The sequence below is a fragment of the Canis aureus genome, chromosome 9 (genome assembly GCF_053574225.1).
Source record: "Canis aureus isolate CA01 chromosome 9, VMU_Caureus_v.1.0, whole genome shotgun sequence".
In the NCBI taxonomy this organism is placed as follows: Eukaryota; Metazoa; Chordata; class Mammalia; order Carnivora; family Canidae; genus Canis; species Canis aureus.
In genome coordinates, this window is record NC_135619.1 from 30620559 (window position 1) to 30637232 (window position 16674).

Below are 16674 nucleotides of genomic sequence, written 5' to 3' on the forward strand. Positions count from 1 at the left end.
TGGCAATATGTACATACCTATCAACAATTACTTTGAATGTAAATAGACTAATTGTTCAAAACAAAAGACCTAGGCTGATGGAACGGATAAAAAAGCAAGACCTAGGGATGCCTGGGTAGCTCAGCAGTTGAGCTTCTGCCTTCAGCTCAGGACATGATCCCCAGTCTGGGGATGGAGTCCTACATCGGGCTCTCTGCAAGGAGCTTACTTCTCCCTCTGCCTAGGTCTTTGCCTCTCTGTGTCTCTCATGAATAAATAAAATCTTAAAAAAAACAAAAAAACAAAAAAAAACTAAGACCTAGCTCTATGCTCCCTACAACGGGTGTGCTTTGGACATAAAGACACATGCTGGTTAAAAGTGAAAAAAGGGGGAAAAACGTTCATTATATAAATGGAAATGAAAAGAAAGGCAGGGTAGCAGTAATGATATTGGACAAAATAGACTTTAAAACAGTCTGTAAAAAGAGACAGACTACATAATCATGGGAACAACTGAAAGATAAAATAATCGTAAATATTTATGCACTCAACATGGGAGCTCCCAAATACATAAAGCAGCTATTAACAAAGTAATAGTAGTCCAATCATAGTATAGGACTATAACCCCCCCATTTACATCAATGGATAGATCATACACACAGAAAATCAATAAGGAAACTGGCTTTGAATGACACATTGAACCAGATTGGATCTAACAGATATATTCAGAACATTCCCTACTATAACAGCAGAATACACATTTTGTTCAAATGGACACATAACATTCTCTAGAATGGATCACATGTTAAAAAGATTAAAGTCATACCATGCATCTTTCCCAACTACAACACTTTGAAATTAGATATCAACCACAAAAAAAAATCTGGAAAGAGCAAAAATATACGAACTTAAATAACATGTTACTAAACAATGAATGGGTCAACCAAGAAATCAAAGAGAAAATTAAAAAATACATGGAGGCAAATGAAAATGAAAACACAGTGGTATAAAATCTTTGGGATGAAGCAAAAGCTGTTCTAAGAGGAAAGTTTAAAGCAATACAGGCCAATCTCAAGAAGCAAGAAAAATCTCAAATAAAGAACCTAACCTTACACCTAGAGGAGCTAGAAAAAGAAAAACAAGCAAAACCCCAAGTCAGTAGAAGTAAGGATATAATCAAGAGTAGAGCAGAAATAAATAATATAAAAACTAAAAAAACAAAACAAAACAATAAAACAGAGCAATGAAACCAGGAGTTGGTTCTTTGAAAACAACAAAATTGATAAACCTTTATTCAGACTCATTAAGAGAGAGAGAGATGACTCAGATAAACAAAATCAGAAATAAGAGAAGTACAACAGATCAGTAGTGAAACTGACTCAGTAATCAAAAGACTCCCAATAAACAAAAGTCCAGGACCAGACAACTTCACAGGTGATTTCTACCAAACATTTAAAATACCTATTCTTGGGGATCCCTGGGTGGCTCAGCCGTTTAGCGTCTGCCTTCGGTCCAGGGTGTGATCCTGGAGTCCCGGGATCGAGTCCCACATTGGGCTCCCTGCATGGAGCCTGCTTCTCCCTCTGCCTGTGTCTCTGCCTCTCTCTCTCAGTCTGTCTCTCTCATGAATAAATAAATAAAATATTAAAAAAAATAAAATACCTATTCTTCTCAAACCATTCCAAAAAATGGAAAAGGAAGAAAACCTTCCAAATTCATTCTATGAGGCCAGCATTACCCTGATACCAAACCTGATGAAGACACTATAAAAAAAGAACTACAGGCCAATATCTCTAATGAACACAGATGCAAAAATCCTCAACAAAATATTGGCGAAGTGTGTCCAACACTACATCAAAAAAACCATTCACCACAATCAAGTGGGATTTATTCCTGAGATGCAAGCAAGGGTGGTTGAATATTCACAAATCAATCAATCTGATATATCAAAACAAGAAGAGAAAGGGTAAGAACCGGATGGTCATTTCAATAGATGCAGAAAAATCATTTGATAAATAACACCATCCATTCATGATAAAAGCTCTCAACAGAGTAGGTGTAGAGAGAACATGCTTCTACATAATGGAAGCCATATATGAAAAACCAATAGCTAACATAATACTTAATGGGGAAAAACTGAGCTTTTCCCTTAAGGTCAGGAAGAAAAGAATGTCTGCTCTCACTACTTTTATTCAGCATCACTGGAAAGCACAGCCACAGCAATCACACAACAACAACAGCAACAAAAATAAAAGGCATCCAAATTGGGAAGGAAGAAGTAAAACTTTCACTATTTGCAGATGACATGATACTATATATAGAAAACCCTAAAGATTCCACCAAAAACCTATTAGAACTGACAAACTCAGTAAGAGCACAGGATACAAAAATCAATATATACAATTCTTTCATTTTTATACTAATAATGAAGCAACAGAACAATAAATTAAAAAAAAATTCCATTTACAATTGCACCAAAAATAATAAAATACATAAACTTAACCAAGGAGTGAAAGATCTGTACTCTGAAAGCTAAAACACTGATGAAGGAAATTGAAGATGACACAAGAAACAGAAAGACATTCCATGGGTACGGGTCTGAAGAACAAATACTGTTAAAATGTCCATACTACACAAGTAATCTACACATTCAATGCAATCCCTATCAAAATATCAACAAAATTTTTCTTTCTTTTTTTTATTTTTTAAAATTTATTTATTCATGAGAGACAGAGAGAGAGAGGCACAGACACAGGCAGAAGGAGAAGCAGGCTCCATGCAGGGAGCCCGACATGGGACTCGATCCTGGGTCTCCAGGATCACGCCCTGGGCCGAGGCGGCGCTAAACCGCTGGGCCACCCAGGCTGCCCTCAACAGCATTTTTCATGGAACTAAAATAATAATCCTAAAATTTGTGTGAAACCAGAAAAGACTCTGAATAGCCAAAGCAATCTTAAAAAATAACAAAACAAGAGGTATCACAGTTCCAGATTTCAAAATATACTACATAGCTGTAGTAATCAAAACACTATATGGTACTGGCACAGAAAGAGACACATAGATCAAAATTATATGGTCAATTCATCTTAGACAAAGGATGCAAGAATATGTAATGGGAAAAAAAAATCTCTTCAACAAATAATGTTGGGAATACTGGTCAGCTACAAGCAAAAGAATGAAACTGGACCACTTTCTTCCACAAAAGTAAACTCAAAACAGATTAAGGACCTAAATGTGAGATCCAAAACCATAAAAGTCCTAGAAGAGAGCACAGGCAGTAATTTCTCTGACATGGGGCATAGTAACATTCTCTTATTTATGTCTCCTGAAGCAAGGGAAACAAAAGCAAAAATAAACTTGGGACTACATCAAAATAAAAAGCTTTTGTACAGCAAAGAAAACAATAAAATTATAAGACAACCTATACTGGATAGGAGAAGATTTTTGCAAATGACTTATCTGAGAAAGGGTTAGTATCGAAAATATATAAAGACTTGTACAACTGAACACCAAAAAGACAAATAATCCAATTAAATATGGAATGAAGACATTAACAGACATTTCTCCAAAGAAGACATACAGATGGCCAACAGACACATGAAAAGACACTCAACATCACTCTTCATCAAGGAAATGCAAATCAAAACCACAACAAGATATCATCTTGCACCTGTCAGAATGGCTAAAATAAAAATTCTAAGAAACAAGTGTCACCGAGGATGTGGAGAAACTCTCATGCATGGCTGGTGAGAATGCAAACTGGTGCAGCCACTGTGGAAAACAGTATGGAGGTTCCTCAAAAATAAAAAATAGAGCTACTATATGATTCAGTAATTCCACTACTGGGTATTTACCCAAAAGAATATGGAAACCCAAATTCAAAGGCATACATCCCTTTGATGTAGCATCATCAAATAATTGCAGCATTATTTACAATAGTCAAATTACGGAAGCAGCCTAAGTGTCCACTGATAAATGAGTGGATAAACAAATAGAATATATACACAATGGAGTATTACTCAACCATAAAAAGAATGAAATCTTGCCATTTGTAATATGGATGGATCTAGAGAATATAATGCTAAGTGAAATAAGTCAGAGAAAGACAAATACTATATGATTTCACTCATATGTAAAACTGAAAGAAAACAAATGAATGAAGAAAAAAAAGAGAAAAACCAAAAACAGACTCTTAACTATGTAGGGAACAAACTGATGGTTACCAGAGGGGAGTTGGGTAGGAGGATGGGTTAAATAGGTGGTGGGGATTAAGGAGGGCACTTGCCATGATGAGTATCAGGTGATACACAGAATTGTTTAATTCTGATTAACACTGTAATCTGATACACTGATACACTGTATTGTACACCTGAAACTAATGTAGCACTAACTTAACTATACTGGAATTCACAAACAGAAGAAAACAATACCCTAGATGCTACATTAGCTGTGAAAAATGCACTCAGAAAAATTAGCATTTACAGAAGCCATTATTATCAGAGTTCAACAGGAGTATAATATTCGACTAGATCTGGAAAAAATTTCCCCCCTAAATTTGATTAGTTCCTTCTAACTGAAGACCCAAAGGACAGTAAATAATAAAAATAATCCAATCTGGTAAAATACAGTAAAATTCATTTCAAAAGGATTTTATGGCCCTAAGCAGATATTATGTTAAGTGGACCAGTTGCTTTTTGGACTCACAAATCCCCAAATTTGTTCCTTAGTGGAAATTTACTTCTAAAGCCAGGAAGTATATTCAACATCCTCCAAATTTTTTGATCCCCATAGTTCCTTTGGGTAGAGCTCCTTATTTGTTTGAATTCAGATTAATAAACTTATCTAGATATTAACTGAAACAAGTACTCATGGGTGCTTCTGTACATCCAGACCGATCCTCTATCACATTTGAGTCCATCTCTCTGAAATCTTAAAAGAACACTAGATGGTTTAAGTTATAGGCAAAAACAAACTAGCAACTGGTTCATCTTTGGATCCAAGTCACAATCCTAGATGCAGAGAAGTGATAGCTCGCAAAGGCTGGCTCTACAATGGCTGATAACAAATGGCATAGGCTTCATGTACCTGTGCCTAAACTCCTTTCACATTCACTTGCTAGGTTTAATCAAACTAAGCTGTGAGGAGGCTGCCCTGGCGCAGGGGAGATGTTCTGTGGCCACATTTCATGTGACCCAGCCTCAGTGGGATACCTGGGTGGGCAGGCATTCTCCTGGGGGTGGAGGGCACCTGCTTGATGAAGAGGAGCTGCTCTCTTACCCTTTCTTGTCCAAAGCGGCCACATCATCTACTCTCATGCCAAAGATGAACAGGTTCTCTTCCCCAGCTTCCTCTGCCATTTCCACGTTGGCCCCATCCATGGTCCCGATGGTCAAGGCCCCATTCAGCATGAATTTCATATTGCCTGTTCCTGAGGCTTCAGTGCCTGCCGTGGAAATCTGCTCCGACAGGTCTGTAGCTGGAATGACTGGCAAGCAAGGCATATTAAAATCAGTGATTCTGCCTCTTTTAGATCTGCTTGTATTGTATCCGAGTACTTATCTAGCTGGCCTGTGTGGATCATGAAAGTAGTCCATGTACATCAAGACAAACAGTCATATGGTATAGAAGGATGGATCTTACTCTTCCCCTTGACTCAGGCAACTGCTTTTGTCCATTTTTTGATGTGCTCTCTGGGTGGTTAACTAACCACAGTGCTAACTAATTATATGCTTATACTACTTTCTTGGTCTGTAAACTAGAGAGCACCTATTGCTTTCTGCTGTAAAAGTTGACACTATGTTTCTCTTCTTCCAACTTTTGTTATGGTTTTATTGTTATTTCTTCTGCTTTATAACTTTATAAAATATATTGAAACTTCTCTTTTTGATTTTTAAAATTCAGTTTCTTCTGATCCTTCCTTTATGATCTGAGGAAATTGGATTGTCTGCATTCCTTCTACCCTTCCATCTCTCACCCTTCCATCTTTCCCACTTTCATGGCAGGGAAATGTGCCCAGTGCACCTGAGGTGTGAGGTGTGCCTGGGGCTAGACACCAAGCTTCTGACCTTTCAGCCTAATTTACACACAAATTAATGCTGCCAGAAGGCCCCTTTCTCCCTCTTTGACTTCAAAGTTCAGAACCAATTCTCTGTTCTGCTTTGAAGGCTTATTTGTGGATTAGATATATCTTCATTTGCATCGGTAGGAACCTGGCTCTTTTCTCTTTAGGCATACGGTCTTAAATAGTAACATCAGAAGACCCAAAAATATCTCAAAAAAGAGAAAGGTCTGTTTTCAATTTGGGACTTGGGTGAATGCACAGTTGGCATTTGCATGTGGATGGTGCTTTGTAAGCACATGATGCAAATAAGCGAAGAGAGCAGCAGAGAAAGAGATGTTGGCTTTTTGCCAGTCTGTCCCCGTGTGGGAACTCTATGCATGATCAGTGCCCATCTAAGCACATCTAAGCCTCATGCTTGGCAGCCTGACATCTGTCCTCATTCCCTGTTGCCACGTGAACAAATGACAGCCCTTCTTCATTCCATGAAGTGGCCAGAAGTATATCGGGGGCTGGGGAATTGGTGTTCTGTTGCAAGACTGGAGCTGGGAATGGAAGACCTTTCCTTTCTTTTCCTTTGTAGAGCACAGTCTGCACTTTGCCAGAACTTAGGGGAGCTCTGACTAGCTAGCTGGTAGGAAAATGAACTTGCAAATGTAATCTGTGATACTGACATGGGGACAGCAATCTCATTGTCAGCTGGATCAGCTTAAAGACTTTTAGCCTGGGCCCTATTCTGCCCAAGAGTGACACTTTCCTTCCTAAGTTACTAGCTCCCTGAACCCAGCTACCTCATTTTTCCATATCATGTAACTTTTCCCTAAAATTTGCCCTGGCCTGGCATGATGTGTGATGAGGATACTACCTTTTTCAGCCAGAGACACTCTGTAGTTCTCCAAGAAGATGACTTTCAACTTGCTTCCAACCACAGGGTCATTGTTCACCACCTCTGCCACTGAAGTGATCAGCTTTATGATCATTTTGGCCATGTGATACCCTGGGGCAGCCTTGGGGAAGAACATCAAACACACTAGCAGAATGCAGCCACAGTAAAGTGAAGAAATGGCAAGAGATTAGGGCCCCCACGTCCCCAGGGAATAGAATCGGCTTACTTTACCACCAATTATGACCGTTCTGGGCACAAATAACTTCCTAGGGTCTTTCTTAATGCCTGAAAAAGATGCAGAAGTGGATGGAATGGAGGACAGCTGACGGCTGGTGGGGGCGGGGGTGAGACCCCGCCTAGAGTGCTGCTTCCACCTCCAGGGGGCGCGGGGGCCACGGGACTGACTCACGGTTGTACATGGTGACCACGTGCAGGCAGTTCAAGAGCTGCCGCTTGTACTCGTGGATCCTCTTCACATGCACGTCAAACATGGAGGATGGGTTGATCTTCACTTTGTACTCCTTCTCCAGGAACTGAGAAAACTTCAGCTTGTTCTCCTGTTGAGACAGTGCGTGATGCCAGAGCCCTGTGTGACTCGGAAGCATCAGGTGGTCTGTTTTTAAAAACGGGGGCGTGATAAAGCCTCGGAACTAGCGCTGCAGAAAGAAACCACGCGGGGAGGAGCCCCACCTGCTTCACATTGGCGATTTCTCGGAGGAAGACGTCATCGCCCAGGAAACTGTGTAGCTTGGTCAGCTGGCTCAAATCCTTCACGTAGTCTTCTCCGATTTTCTTTCAGTTTAAAGAAGAGGTGGTGGTTTTAATCAGGGATGACAGTCCAGCCCACACAAGCAGTTTCTGTAAGTCTGTGGCGGGTGCCTGCTACGGGACAGCTGACCTACCGCACAGCACACACAACGGCTATACTCACAGAAGAGGCTGGAAATGCTGTGTGGGAAGAACACTTTGCTAGTATCTTAAATGTAGTGTGAGTAGCAGCAAGTGTTAAAAGCAGGAAACCTGGGGACGCCTGGGTGGCGCAGCGGTTGAACGTCTGCCTTTCGCTCAGGGCCTGATCCCAGGATCGAGTCCCGCATCCAGCTCCCTGCATGCAGCCTGCTTCTCCCTCCCTCTGCCTCTCTCTCTCTGTGTCTCTCATGAATTAAAAAAAAAAAGAAAGAAAGAAAGAAAGAAAAGGCAGGAAACCTACCTAAAAGGGATAACATGGAACCAAATTTCTACCAATTATTTTTATGACCTTTGCTTACTAAATAGGCTCACCATCTTCCATCTATGTGTCCTAGGAGCACTGTTGCTAGCTACAGAATTTGTGGACTCCTTGTTTAAAAATTAAGAATTTCAAGATGGCTACAGAGGAGAACTAAATCGAGCATGGAGACTTGGGGGACAGCACAGACATGACACTTGCTGAGGGCTGATGTAGCTGCCTGCTGCAGTCTGGATTCACGAATTAGAAGGAAATTACACCACCTCTTGCATTGTGTTCAGGACTCCCCTGACTTTCCACTTACTTCTGCTATTAACTCTGCAAGCCCTGGGTTGCAGAGTAACAGCCAGCGCCTTGGAGTGATCCCGTTGGTTTTATTCTGAAATTTGTCTGGTTCTAGCTCACTGAAGTCCTTGAATCTGGAGACAGAAGAGACACATCACTGAATCTGTCTGAAAGAGCTGGTTCCTGTTACATTCACGAAGCCAAGTGAAGGCTTAGAAAGATTAAAGGTGGAGTAAGGGGCTGGCAACAGCTCCTGCTCTCACTCTAAAATAGAAATCCATTTGCAATTCAAAATAATTATAAGAAAAATCCAAAGCAAATCACCTCCATATGATTTCCTGGCCCTGATATATATATAGATATATATACACACCAGACTTTTCAGCAGAATAGGTTTTTTTTTTTTTTTTTGCTCCTAAATCTAGAATTAGGATGGCTCAGAGAAGAAGGCATTTTCTTTCTGAAGAGAAGTTACTTTGAATAGAAGAAAATACTTCTGCACATTCTGACCTGGCCTTTCTTCATCCCAAGAGGCAAACCTGCATTTACCAGCATGAGCGCATTCATGGAGTAATGTTCGACTCACAACCATAGGAATGGAGACTCACACTTGGTTCTTCACAATGTCTGAGTGAATTTTAGCCACGCCATTCACAGCATGGGAGCCCACAATGCAGAGGTGAGCCATGTTGATCCTTTTGCCTCCGTCCTCTTCTATCAGAGACATCCTTCTCAGACGGTCGACATCTTTAGGAAATAAGGCCGCAATTCTCTAGCCAAAGGAAGAGAAAGGCCTTGCTGGCCACTCAGGTTTAAAGCAACACTGAGAAAATGTCACTTCCTCAGAAAATTCTGTGATGGAACAAATATGAAACTTCATTCTCGTAGAAGGGGGCTGGGTTTGCCCTGTGGCAATGTCACTCTCTATTCTACTGTTTCCAAAAAAATGTCTTTAATGGAGCCCCCCCATCAGTCTTGAATACTTTTGATGTATCAACAACTGACAGATGTTTGGGCCTCCAGTTTGATCAGAGGGAACATGATAGCCACCCTTAATATCTCAAGATCTCATTCTCAAAAGGGGTGTGAATCTTTAAAAATGACTTACATCTAAATGCTTCTGATTTATCTCATAAATGATTTGCAAATGTCGAGGAAGCAACTTCTCCACCAGCTCTACAGGCCAGCGCTCCAGGGCCTCTGGGAGCACCGTGTGGTTGGTATACGCAAAGGTCTTCTGGGTAATCTCCCATGCCTGAAGGAAAAGGAGAAGAGTTAGCTGCTTCCCTCTGCCAGAAAGGCTGCCTCTCAGGTGCACACCCCATCACACAAGACCAAACATTCCCTCAACTCCTGCCAGTCTGTAACCAGGACAGTTCATCTGCACAGTTAGACATGCTCAATTCTGCCAAGTTCTGAATGATCCAGAGACTTGGAATATGTTTTGTGTGGGGGTGGGGAGGGGAGGAGGGAAGCAGCCATTTGTGAAACTGTCTGATAAAATTGAAGACAACATACTGGTAAGTCTTCTCTACTATCCTAACATGCCACTTATTAAATAGGCAAAATCTGAGCAATACAAACAAGCAATGTTCTGAGAAATACAGAGTATGTTTAAAATACCGATTTGCAAACTGCTGGGGACACTTTCAATTAGCTGTGTTCTGAGGTTGGAGAATTTAATTTAGAATCCTTTTAGACACAAAAATGGTAATCACAATGTAAGTCTGAGCTACTGAGCTGCGTCCCATTAAGAATGTATTGATTTATTTCTTACTTTTACTCCCTGGAAAGCAGTAAGGACACAGAAATGTTAGCACGAGGGCAGACTTTACATTTAACCATTGGAAGTTTTTAACAGTAACTTATTTTGAAAATCGTATAAGGAGCTTCTGGCAAAATCTCTGAACCACAGATATTCTATTTAATTAAAGGAAAAGGAAGCCAAACTCTCCAGACCTTGGACCAGGGCAGCTTTTCAATATCCACAAAAATCCTCATCAGCTCAGGGATGGCAAGTGCGGGGTGCGTGTCATTCAGCTGGATGGCAACCTGTATGGGGAAAAGGCATCAGCATGCAGGTGACGGATAGCCCAGGGTCTGGCTCCCTTATCCTCATGAATGTCCACGCAAAGCACCAAACAAAATGCCCGCCTTCTGTGAGGCACTTTAAGCATTATCACACCTACTCAACTTCTTTAGCACTGAAAAAGAGGAGTAAATCTGATGGGAAGTCCTGGTCCCTAAATCGTCTCTGCCCCTGTTCACAGACCGAATACTTGCCTGATCTGGAAAGGCATCAAATGTGGTTTTGGCACTGTCGGTGGAGCCAAACTTGGAGGCTTTGAAACGTCGGATGACATCTTGCAAGGTGGCCGCCACCACAAAGTACTCCTGCTTCAATCTTAGCTCCTTTCCTTCAAAAAACTTCAAGCCAGAGAGAGTGAGTGAGAGTGGCTCACACCGTTAGGCGGGGCCAGAATATGTCAGGGATCTCCTGCCCAGAGAACTTTACGACTAAAGCTCACAGGACAAGTGGAGAGCGCAGACATTAGACTTTGCTCTTTCCTGAAGTGTAAAGGGGTTTTAAGAAGGCATACAAATATCGGATAAAAGGAATGGGAGACAAGACAACAGCAACAACCTTTTCAAAGCTAAAAAATTGAGGGGTGAGTGGTAATTCAGGTTTTTCAAGAAAACCCAGGAGAGCTGAATCTTGACCTGGTAGAAGAGAAGAGCCAAAAAAGCAAATAAATGTATGCGCCAAAGCCCCTCAGGTTCAGGACTTGGCAGCACTGGGTGCCTGTAGAAGTAGGGATGAAGATGTGGTACAAGGTTAGTTGTGCACCTAAGAAGCAGGATGAACCTCAGACTTCATCCCCAGTTCCCTCCGCTGAGCAATCTCCTTCTCCTACTCAGGCAGAGGCCCAATGTGTATTCTCTGGAGAAGGTAACACAGGGCTCTCTGGGCTGGAGGGAGGCAGGTAGAGTTGAAAGCAGGGGTACCACTCTACTGAAAATGGGGAGAAAGGAGTAAAGTAAAAGTTTATGTGCCGGATTGTTGAGACTCTCAGCCTTCTTCTCCCAACCAATTCTAGAACATAGGCAGCTGATATCAGTTCTGCCAGGAAGGAAGCTGCAAGAGCCTTCTCTTGGAGGTGAGAAAGATTAGCAAGAGCAGTCCTGCACAGTGGGGACCTCAGACAAGACATGGAGGATGAATCAGAGAACTCTTGACCGAATCACTGAAGAACTTAGGGAGCACATCTAAGATTCTGCACTTTTCTTACAGGTGATCAGATTTTAAAGAGCGTTAAGCAAGGAAAAAATAACTAGCTGCAGGAAGAGGACAGTTGCAAGATTCCTGGAAGAGAGACTAATGTCTGGATGAGGGCTATGGCCAAGTTGGGGAGAGTGAATGAGTTTGTTTTTGTAATTATAGTACCAAAATGATTTATCAACTCGTGCTGATAAACAGGCATGACTCTGACAGCTAACTACCTTTTACTCAATTTAGTTAACTTTGCACCCTATGCTAACTCCGTATCCCCTGTGAATTGCTGTAGATGGTTATTTCCAAGTAAAGTTAGGATTGGCCCTTACTGAAGATAGGAGGATGAATTTCAAGCCCCTTGCAGTTAAATAATACTACAGGCTAGGTTTGGCTAGACAAATTGGCTTGGAGGGATTCTTACTTTAATTGACCACAAAACAAAACAACTTTTTTACTTTTGGGTCAGAGATTTTTCTGACATGTACTGAAGTCACAATGTCTTTCTCAAAGGAAAAGAATAACATATGCCATTAAGTTTCTGAAAATGCTGCAGCAAACTTAATCTAGAGACTATACCACTAAGTGGATGCCCGGTCTTAAGGACCATTTATGTCCTAGTCTCCCAATCCTTGTTTCGTGCCATCTTTGCAGAGTAGAGTACTACTCCACTCTTGTTGTAGAGACAAGAGTTGTTGTTTCTGAGACTTATTATTAAAAGAGTAAATCGTTATAGCTTCAAGAATATAATTTTACCCACATATAAGATAGAGCTAGGTATATTTAAACCAACTAAGAATCCATAGTGGTCATCTCATCTGTGATGCAGTTCCAAGTTTAAAAAAAAAATTAAATTTTAGCTAAGCTATTTTTGGTGTAAAATTAGGAACAATCACCTTTAAAGAAAAGTTTCAAGAGATGAATAATGGCATAAGAAACAATGTTTGCTCCTGGATCTGGTCCAAGGTCCAGACCCCACCTTGCCTGAGTGTAGAAGGCTGGGAAGAACCTGTCAGTAAGGGGAAGAGGCCACACTGGAAATCTCTGGGGTCTTCTGACTCTTGGAAGAAAATTCTGTTTGGAAAGAAAGTAGTAATTCACCAGTGTCTCACTTCATCTTTTTACCAGGTTTTGTTTTGAAATGTACATACATAACCTCCTAATTAGTTGTGAGGTCAACAGTCAAAGGCAAAATACCAATTCTGACTGCATGAGTTGTACAGATTTGTTTTCCTTACTTGGGTGGGAGGGGAAATCTAGATAATTCAGGAAGAGATATGGAGATTATTGTGCACTGAAGAAAGAAATCAGTATTGAAGATGAGCTTTATGGACTGTGGCAAAGTGCTTCTGAAATAAGCTGTTTCTGTCTCCACTGAGAAAGCAAGCTTGACCACTCACATTATCATTGGGATAGAGGACCCGGGAGATGTTCTCCGCCAGATTTCGGTCCAGTACGGCCTGAATGTAGTCTCCAACGTTAACTGAGGGGAAGGTTAGAAAAATGAATAAATAGACAAGCTAGCCACTGTGTTCGAAGCCTCTTGACCTCACCTGATGCGTGCTGCGTGCCATGTGGATGTAGGGGATTCCTACAAATTCTGAAAATCCAAAAGGATTTCCACAGACCATCATGCTGTGATTCACATGAGAATATAAGAGGGCCAAAGAGAAGAGCTGCTTTTAAAATGTCCTCCATGTGTGCTCCATAACATGGCTGCTCACTGAAGACTTCCAACCAGAAACTCAAGTCTTTTCTCCCAAGTTCAATTTGATACTAACTGGCTATCAGAAAGATTACACACACACACACACACACACACACACACACACACACACACTCTCTCTCTCTCTCTCTCTCTCTCTCTCTCTCACTGACAAATACAGAAACCATTTATGTCCCGGTCCTTGAGATCCTTGCTTTGTGTCATTTTTTTAGAGCTGGTGCTGATCTGGTTCCCTCTGAGATCAAAAAGATTAAACACGCATGAACGTTCATGGGAGCCCAGGCTGTACTCACAGTCTCTGAGATTAAAGTCGTTTGGCGCCCGAGCGGACCAGAGGCGCATGGTATTGACGGTGTTATTCATATACCCAGGCACCGGGGTATCATATGGCAGGGCCAGGACCACCTGTGGGATTAAACCAAAGCAGCTGCTCAGTTTCCCATGTGTGGTGATGTAGGCTGAACAGTGGGCCAGGATATGGCAACTGGGATTCTGTTCTTAGCTCCATCACCAGACCAGACTGTAGGAGGCCTAAAACAAGATAAGGGTCCTAGGTCTGAGGGAGTCTTAGGGGCTATGTGGAGCCTTCTCCCACTGGAGCAATCTGGATGACTGGAATCATCCAGACTGATGGTTCACTATATCATTCCCAGGTTGACTTTGCTTTGTGTCCCTCACCCTAATCTGGGTATAGCTCTTTCATGTTTATTTAAGTCATTATTCTGAGAATAGTAAAATATGATATGCAAAGTAACAAATGTGAATCCATACCCATTAAAAAATAGTAATCAGGCAAGGTTTAGTGTAATTCAAAGATTTTTTTAAAATTTATTCATGAGGGATCCCTGGGTGGCGCAGCGGTTTGGCGCCTGCCTTTGGCCCAGGGCGCGATCCTGGAGACCCAGGATCGAATCCCACGTCGGGCTCCTGGTGCATGGAGCCTGCTTCTGTCTCTGCCTCTCTCTCTCTCTCTGTGGGACTATCATAAATAAATAAAAATTAAAAAAAAAATTATTCATGAGACACAGAGATAGAGAGAGAGGCAGAGACACAGGCAGAGAGAAGCAGGCTCCATGCAGGAAGCCCAGCGTAGGACTCAATCCCGGGTCTCCAGGATCACACCCTGGACTGAAGGCGGTGCTTAACCGCTGAGCCCACCCAGGCTGCCCTAGTGTAAATAATTCAATGATCTGATTTCAAATATGGTGAAAATTAATGGAACAGAAATATATGAAGATAGATTATAGATGACGTTGAAAATACTATGCAAGATTTTTCAAAGCTGCATGAAGAACAGCTATGTTAGTGAACTGACAAATCAGCTGATAGTTAGCTGGATGGGTGTAAGAGGTAATAAGCTTTAGAAAATGTAGCTCAGGCTTTGTGATGGTCACTGAGACAGAGAAGAACAGGAAGATAACTATGTTGCACGTGAATTTAAAATTTCTGTGGGAAAAGACTCACCTCTATTCCCTGGCTCATCAGCCAAGCTCAAAGGAAGGGGAATGACAGAATGATTGTACTGGAGGATGCCAGAGATCATTTAGTGCAACCCACTCATTTTGGACATGAGAGGAATGAGGCTGAGAGAGAAGTGACTTGCCCACAGTCACAGTCAGTGGTAGGGTTGAAACCTAAACGCAAATCTCTAATGTGGTCTGTTGAATTATGAATGGATGGAGCATTATAGCCTGTATGAGTCAATCACCACTATTCAGTCATGCTTCCATGAGTACCATGACCTCGAAGTAATAAATCACTCTTTTTTAAAATGCCTTTTACTAGGAAACAAAGGTCTCTGAAGATTTTTTAAAGCACATTGTGATCCATGGGGAAAGGTGTTTACAGAGTGGGAGTGAGTCTGGGTTCAAACACTATTTGTTCTTTTGACCCTTAAAGTGTAATTAAGGCAGCTGGGGAAGTACACAGCTCAGATGTCCCTTTAGAGAACTTCAGGCAGAACTTGTCACCTGGGAGCTCGAGCTGAGCCCAGACAAGGCTGTGCTTTTTTAAAGATGGTCCCATTGTGGTAGGATCTTGAGAGCTAGGACTTGTCCCATGAGCAATCTTTAATCTCAGGCCCTACCAGCCTGGCTGCTTGCTGAGTTATATGGCCCACTGAGGTTCTTCCTAAGAATCCTCCTTGTTTCCCCTTTTCTCTTCGTAGGTGCCATGCCTCCTCCACTCCACCTCCCACCCCCGTCATTCACAGGCATTGCCCCAATATGTCACTTGGACTTCTGATTCTCTTTGGTGTCTGTTTCCCAGAGGACCTGAGGTGACATACAAGTGAAATGGATTGCTCGGTTTATTGGAAGTTGCCCACAGCATGTGTATACCATGCCTGTCCTCATGCTCTCTGACCTCACCAGCTACAGACCTTGAGCTGACTTGGGCAATGGCTTCTATAAATCCATAAAGTGCTGCACAGCTTGGGGCAGCTCACCTTATATTGCATCTGCCCCATAACCTTGTCTTTGTGGGCACAGAAAAATATACTGTCTCTAACTGAACTTTTGGATATATTATGAAAATGGCTAGAGGTGTTCCATAAATACAAGGTAGCTCAACAGTGGGACCTATAGTAAACAGAATATTTTTCAGGACTGATTGTGTAAGCTATATACATTTAAATAGGTCAGAAGTCACCGGAAGTTTTAGACACCAAAATCTATACTAAATACTCACTAGTTTAATAGCAACTACATGTGTGAATTCTTTGGATATATTAATGATTCATTTGTTTGCAGCTCTCCTGACCATATCTGTAACCAGCTACAACTTAGATTGTGTTCTATTGTTTAACCAAATGTAGAAAAAGAGAAAGAGAAACTTATCTTGAATTTACAGTACTAGTTTATTCCATAAACGATTATACTATAATGATCTATTTTAGCTTCTAATCTGCTATTTCCTATGTTGAATAAATTCTATCTATCCTCATATAGAAAAATCATTTTTAAATAGTCTTTTTTTCTGAACTGTGAAGAGCTTTATGTGGATTAGCAGAATAAATTATCAGTTTAAAAAATCAACTATAAAGTGGGTCTTGGTTCTTCTAAAATAAAATAAAGCATTTATTCATGGGGAATAATCCACAAGCCAACTGAATTAAGCATTACAGTACTGAATTTCACTCACAATTTTGCCAGCTAAAAATATTAACTTGCTCTTTACCATTTTCTTTACACTTTTAAAGAATGGCCAGTGACATATCCTTCCTAGCCTGAGATCGTATTTA

At 41.3% G+C, this 16674-nt stretch overlaps 1 protein-coding gene across 1 annotated transcript in view; it reads right to left on the reverse strand.

Annotated features, from left to right (window-relative positions):
• PYGL (glycogen phosphorylase L) overlaps positions 1 to 16674 on the reverse strand; it is a 43004-nt gene that overhangs the window by 7286 nt on the left and 19044 nt on the right. Inside the window, exons 6-17 of the mRNA XM_077909264.1 lie at positions 13727 to 13838; positions 13108 to 13190; positions 10720 to 10863; positions 10396 to 10488; positions 9545 to 9691; positions 9045 to 9208; positions 8456 to 8570; positions 7614 to 7715; positions 7333 to 7480; positions 7150 to 7208; positions 6903 to 7044; positions 5257 to 5464 (exon numbers count right to left, since the gene is read on the reverse strand). Of these exons, the coding sequence (XP_077765390.1) occupies positions 5257 to 5464; positions 6903 to 7044; positions 7150 to 7208; positions 7333 to 7480; positions 7614 to 7715; positions 8456 to 8570; positions 9045 to 9208; positions 9545 to 9691; positions 10396 to 10488; positions 10720 to 10863; positions 13108 to 13190; positions 13727 to 13838 (1517 nt within the window). The remainder of the gene's footprint in view (positions 1 to 5256; positions 5465 to 6902; positions 7045 to 7149; positions 7209 to 7332; positions 7481 to 7613; positions 7716 to 8455; positions 8571 to 9044; positions 9209 to 9544; positions 9692 to 10395; positions 10489 to 10719; positions 10864 to 13107; positions 13191 to 13726; positions 13839 to 16674) is intronic.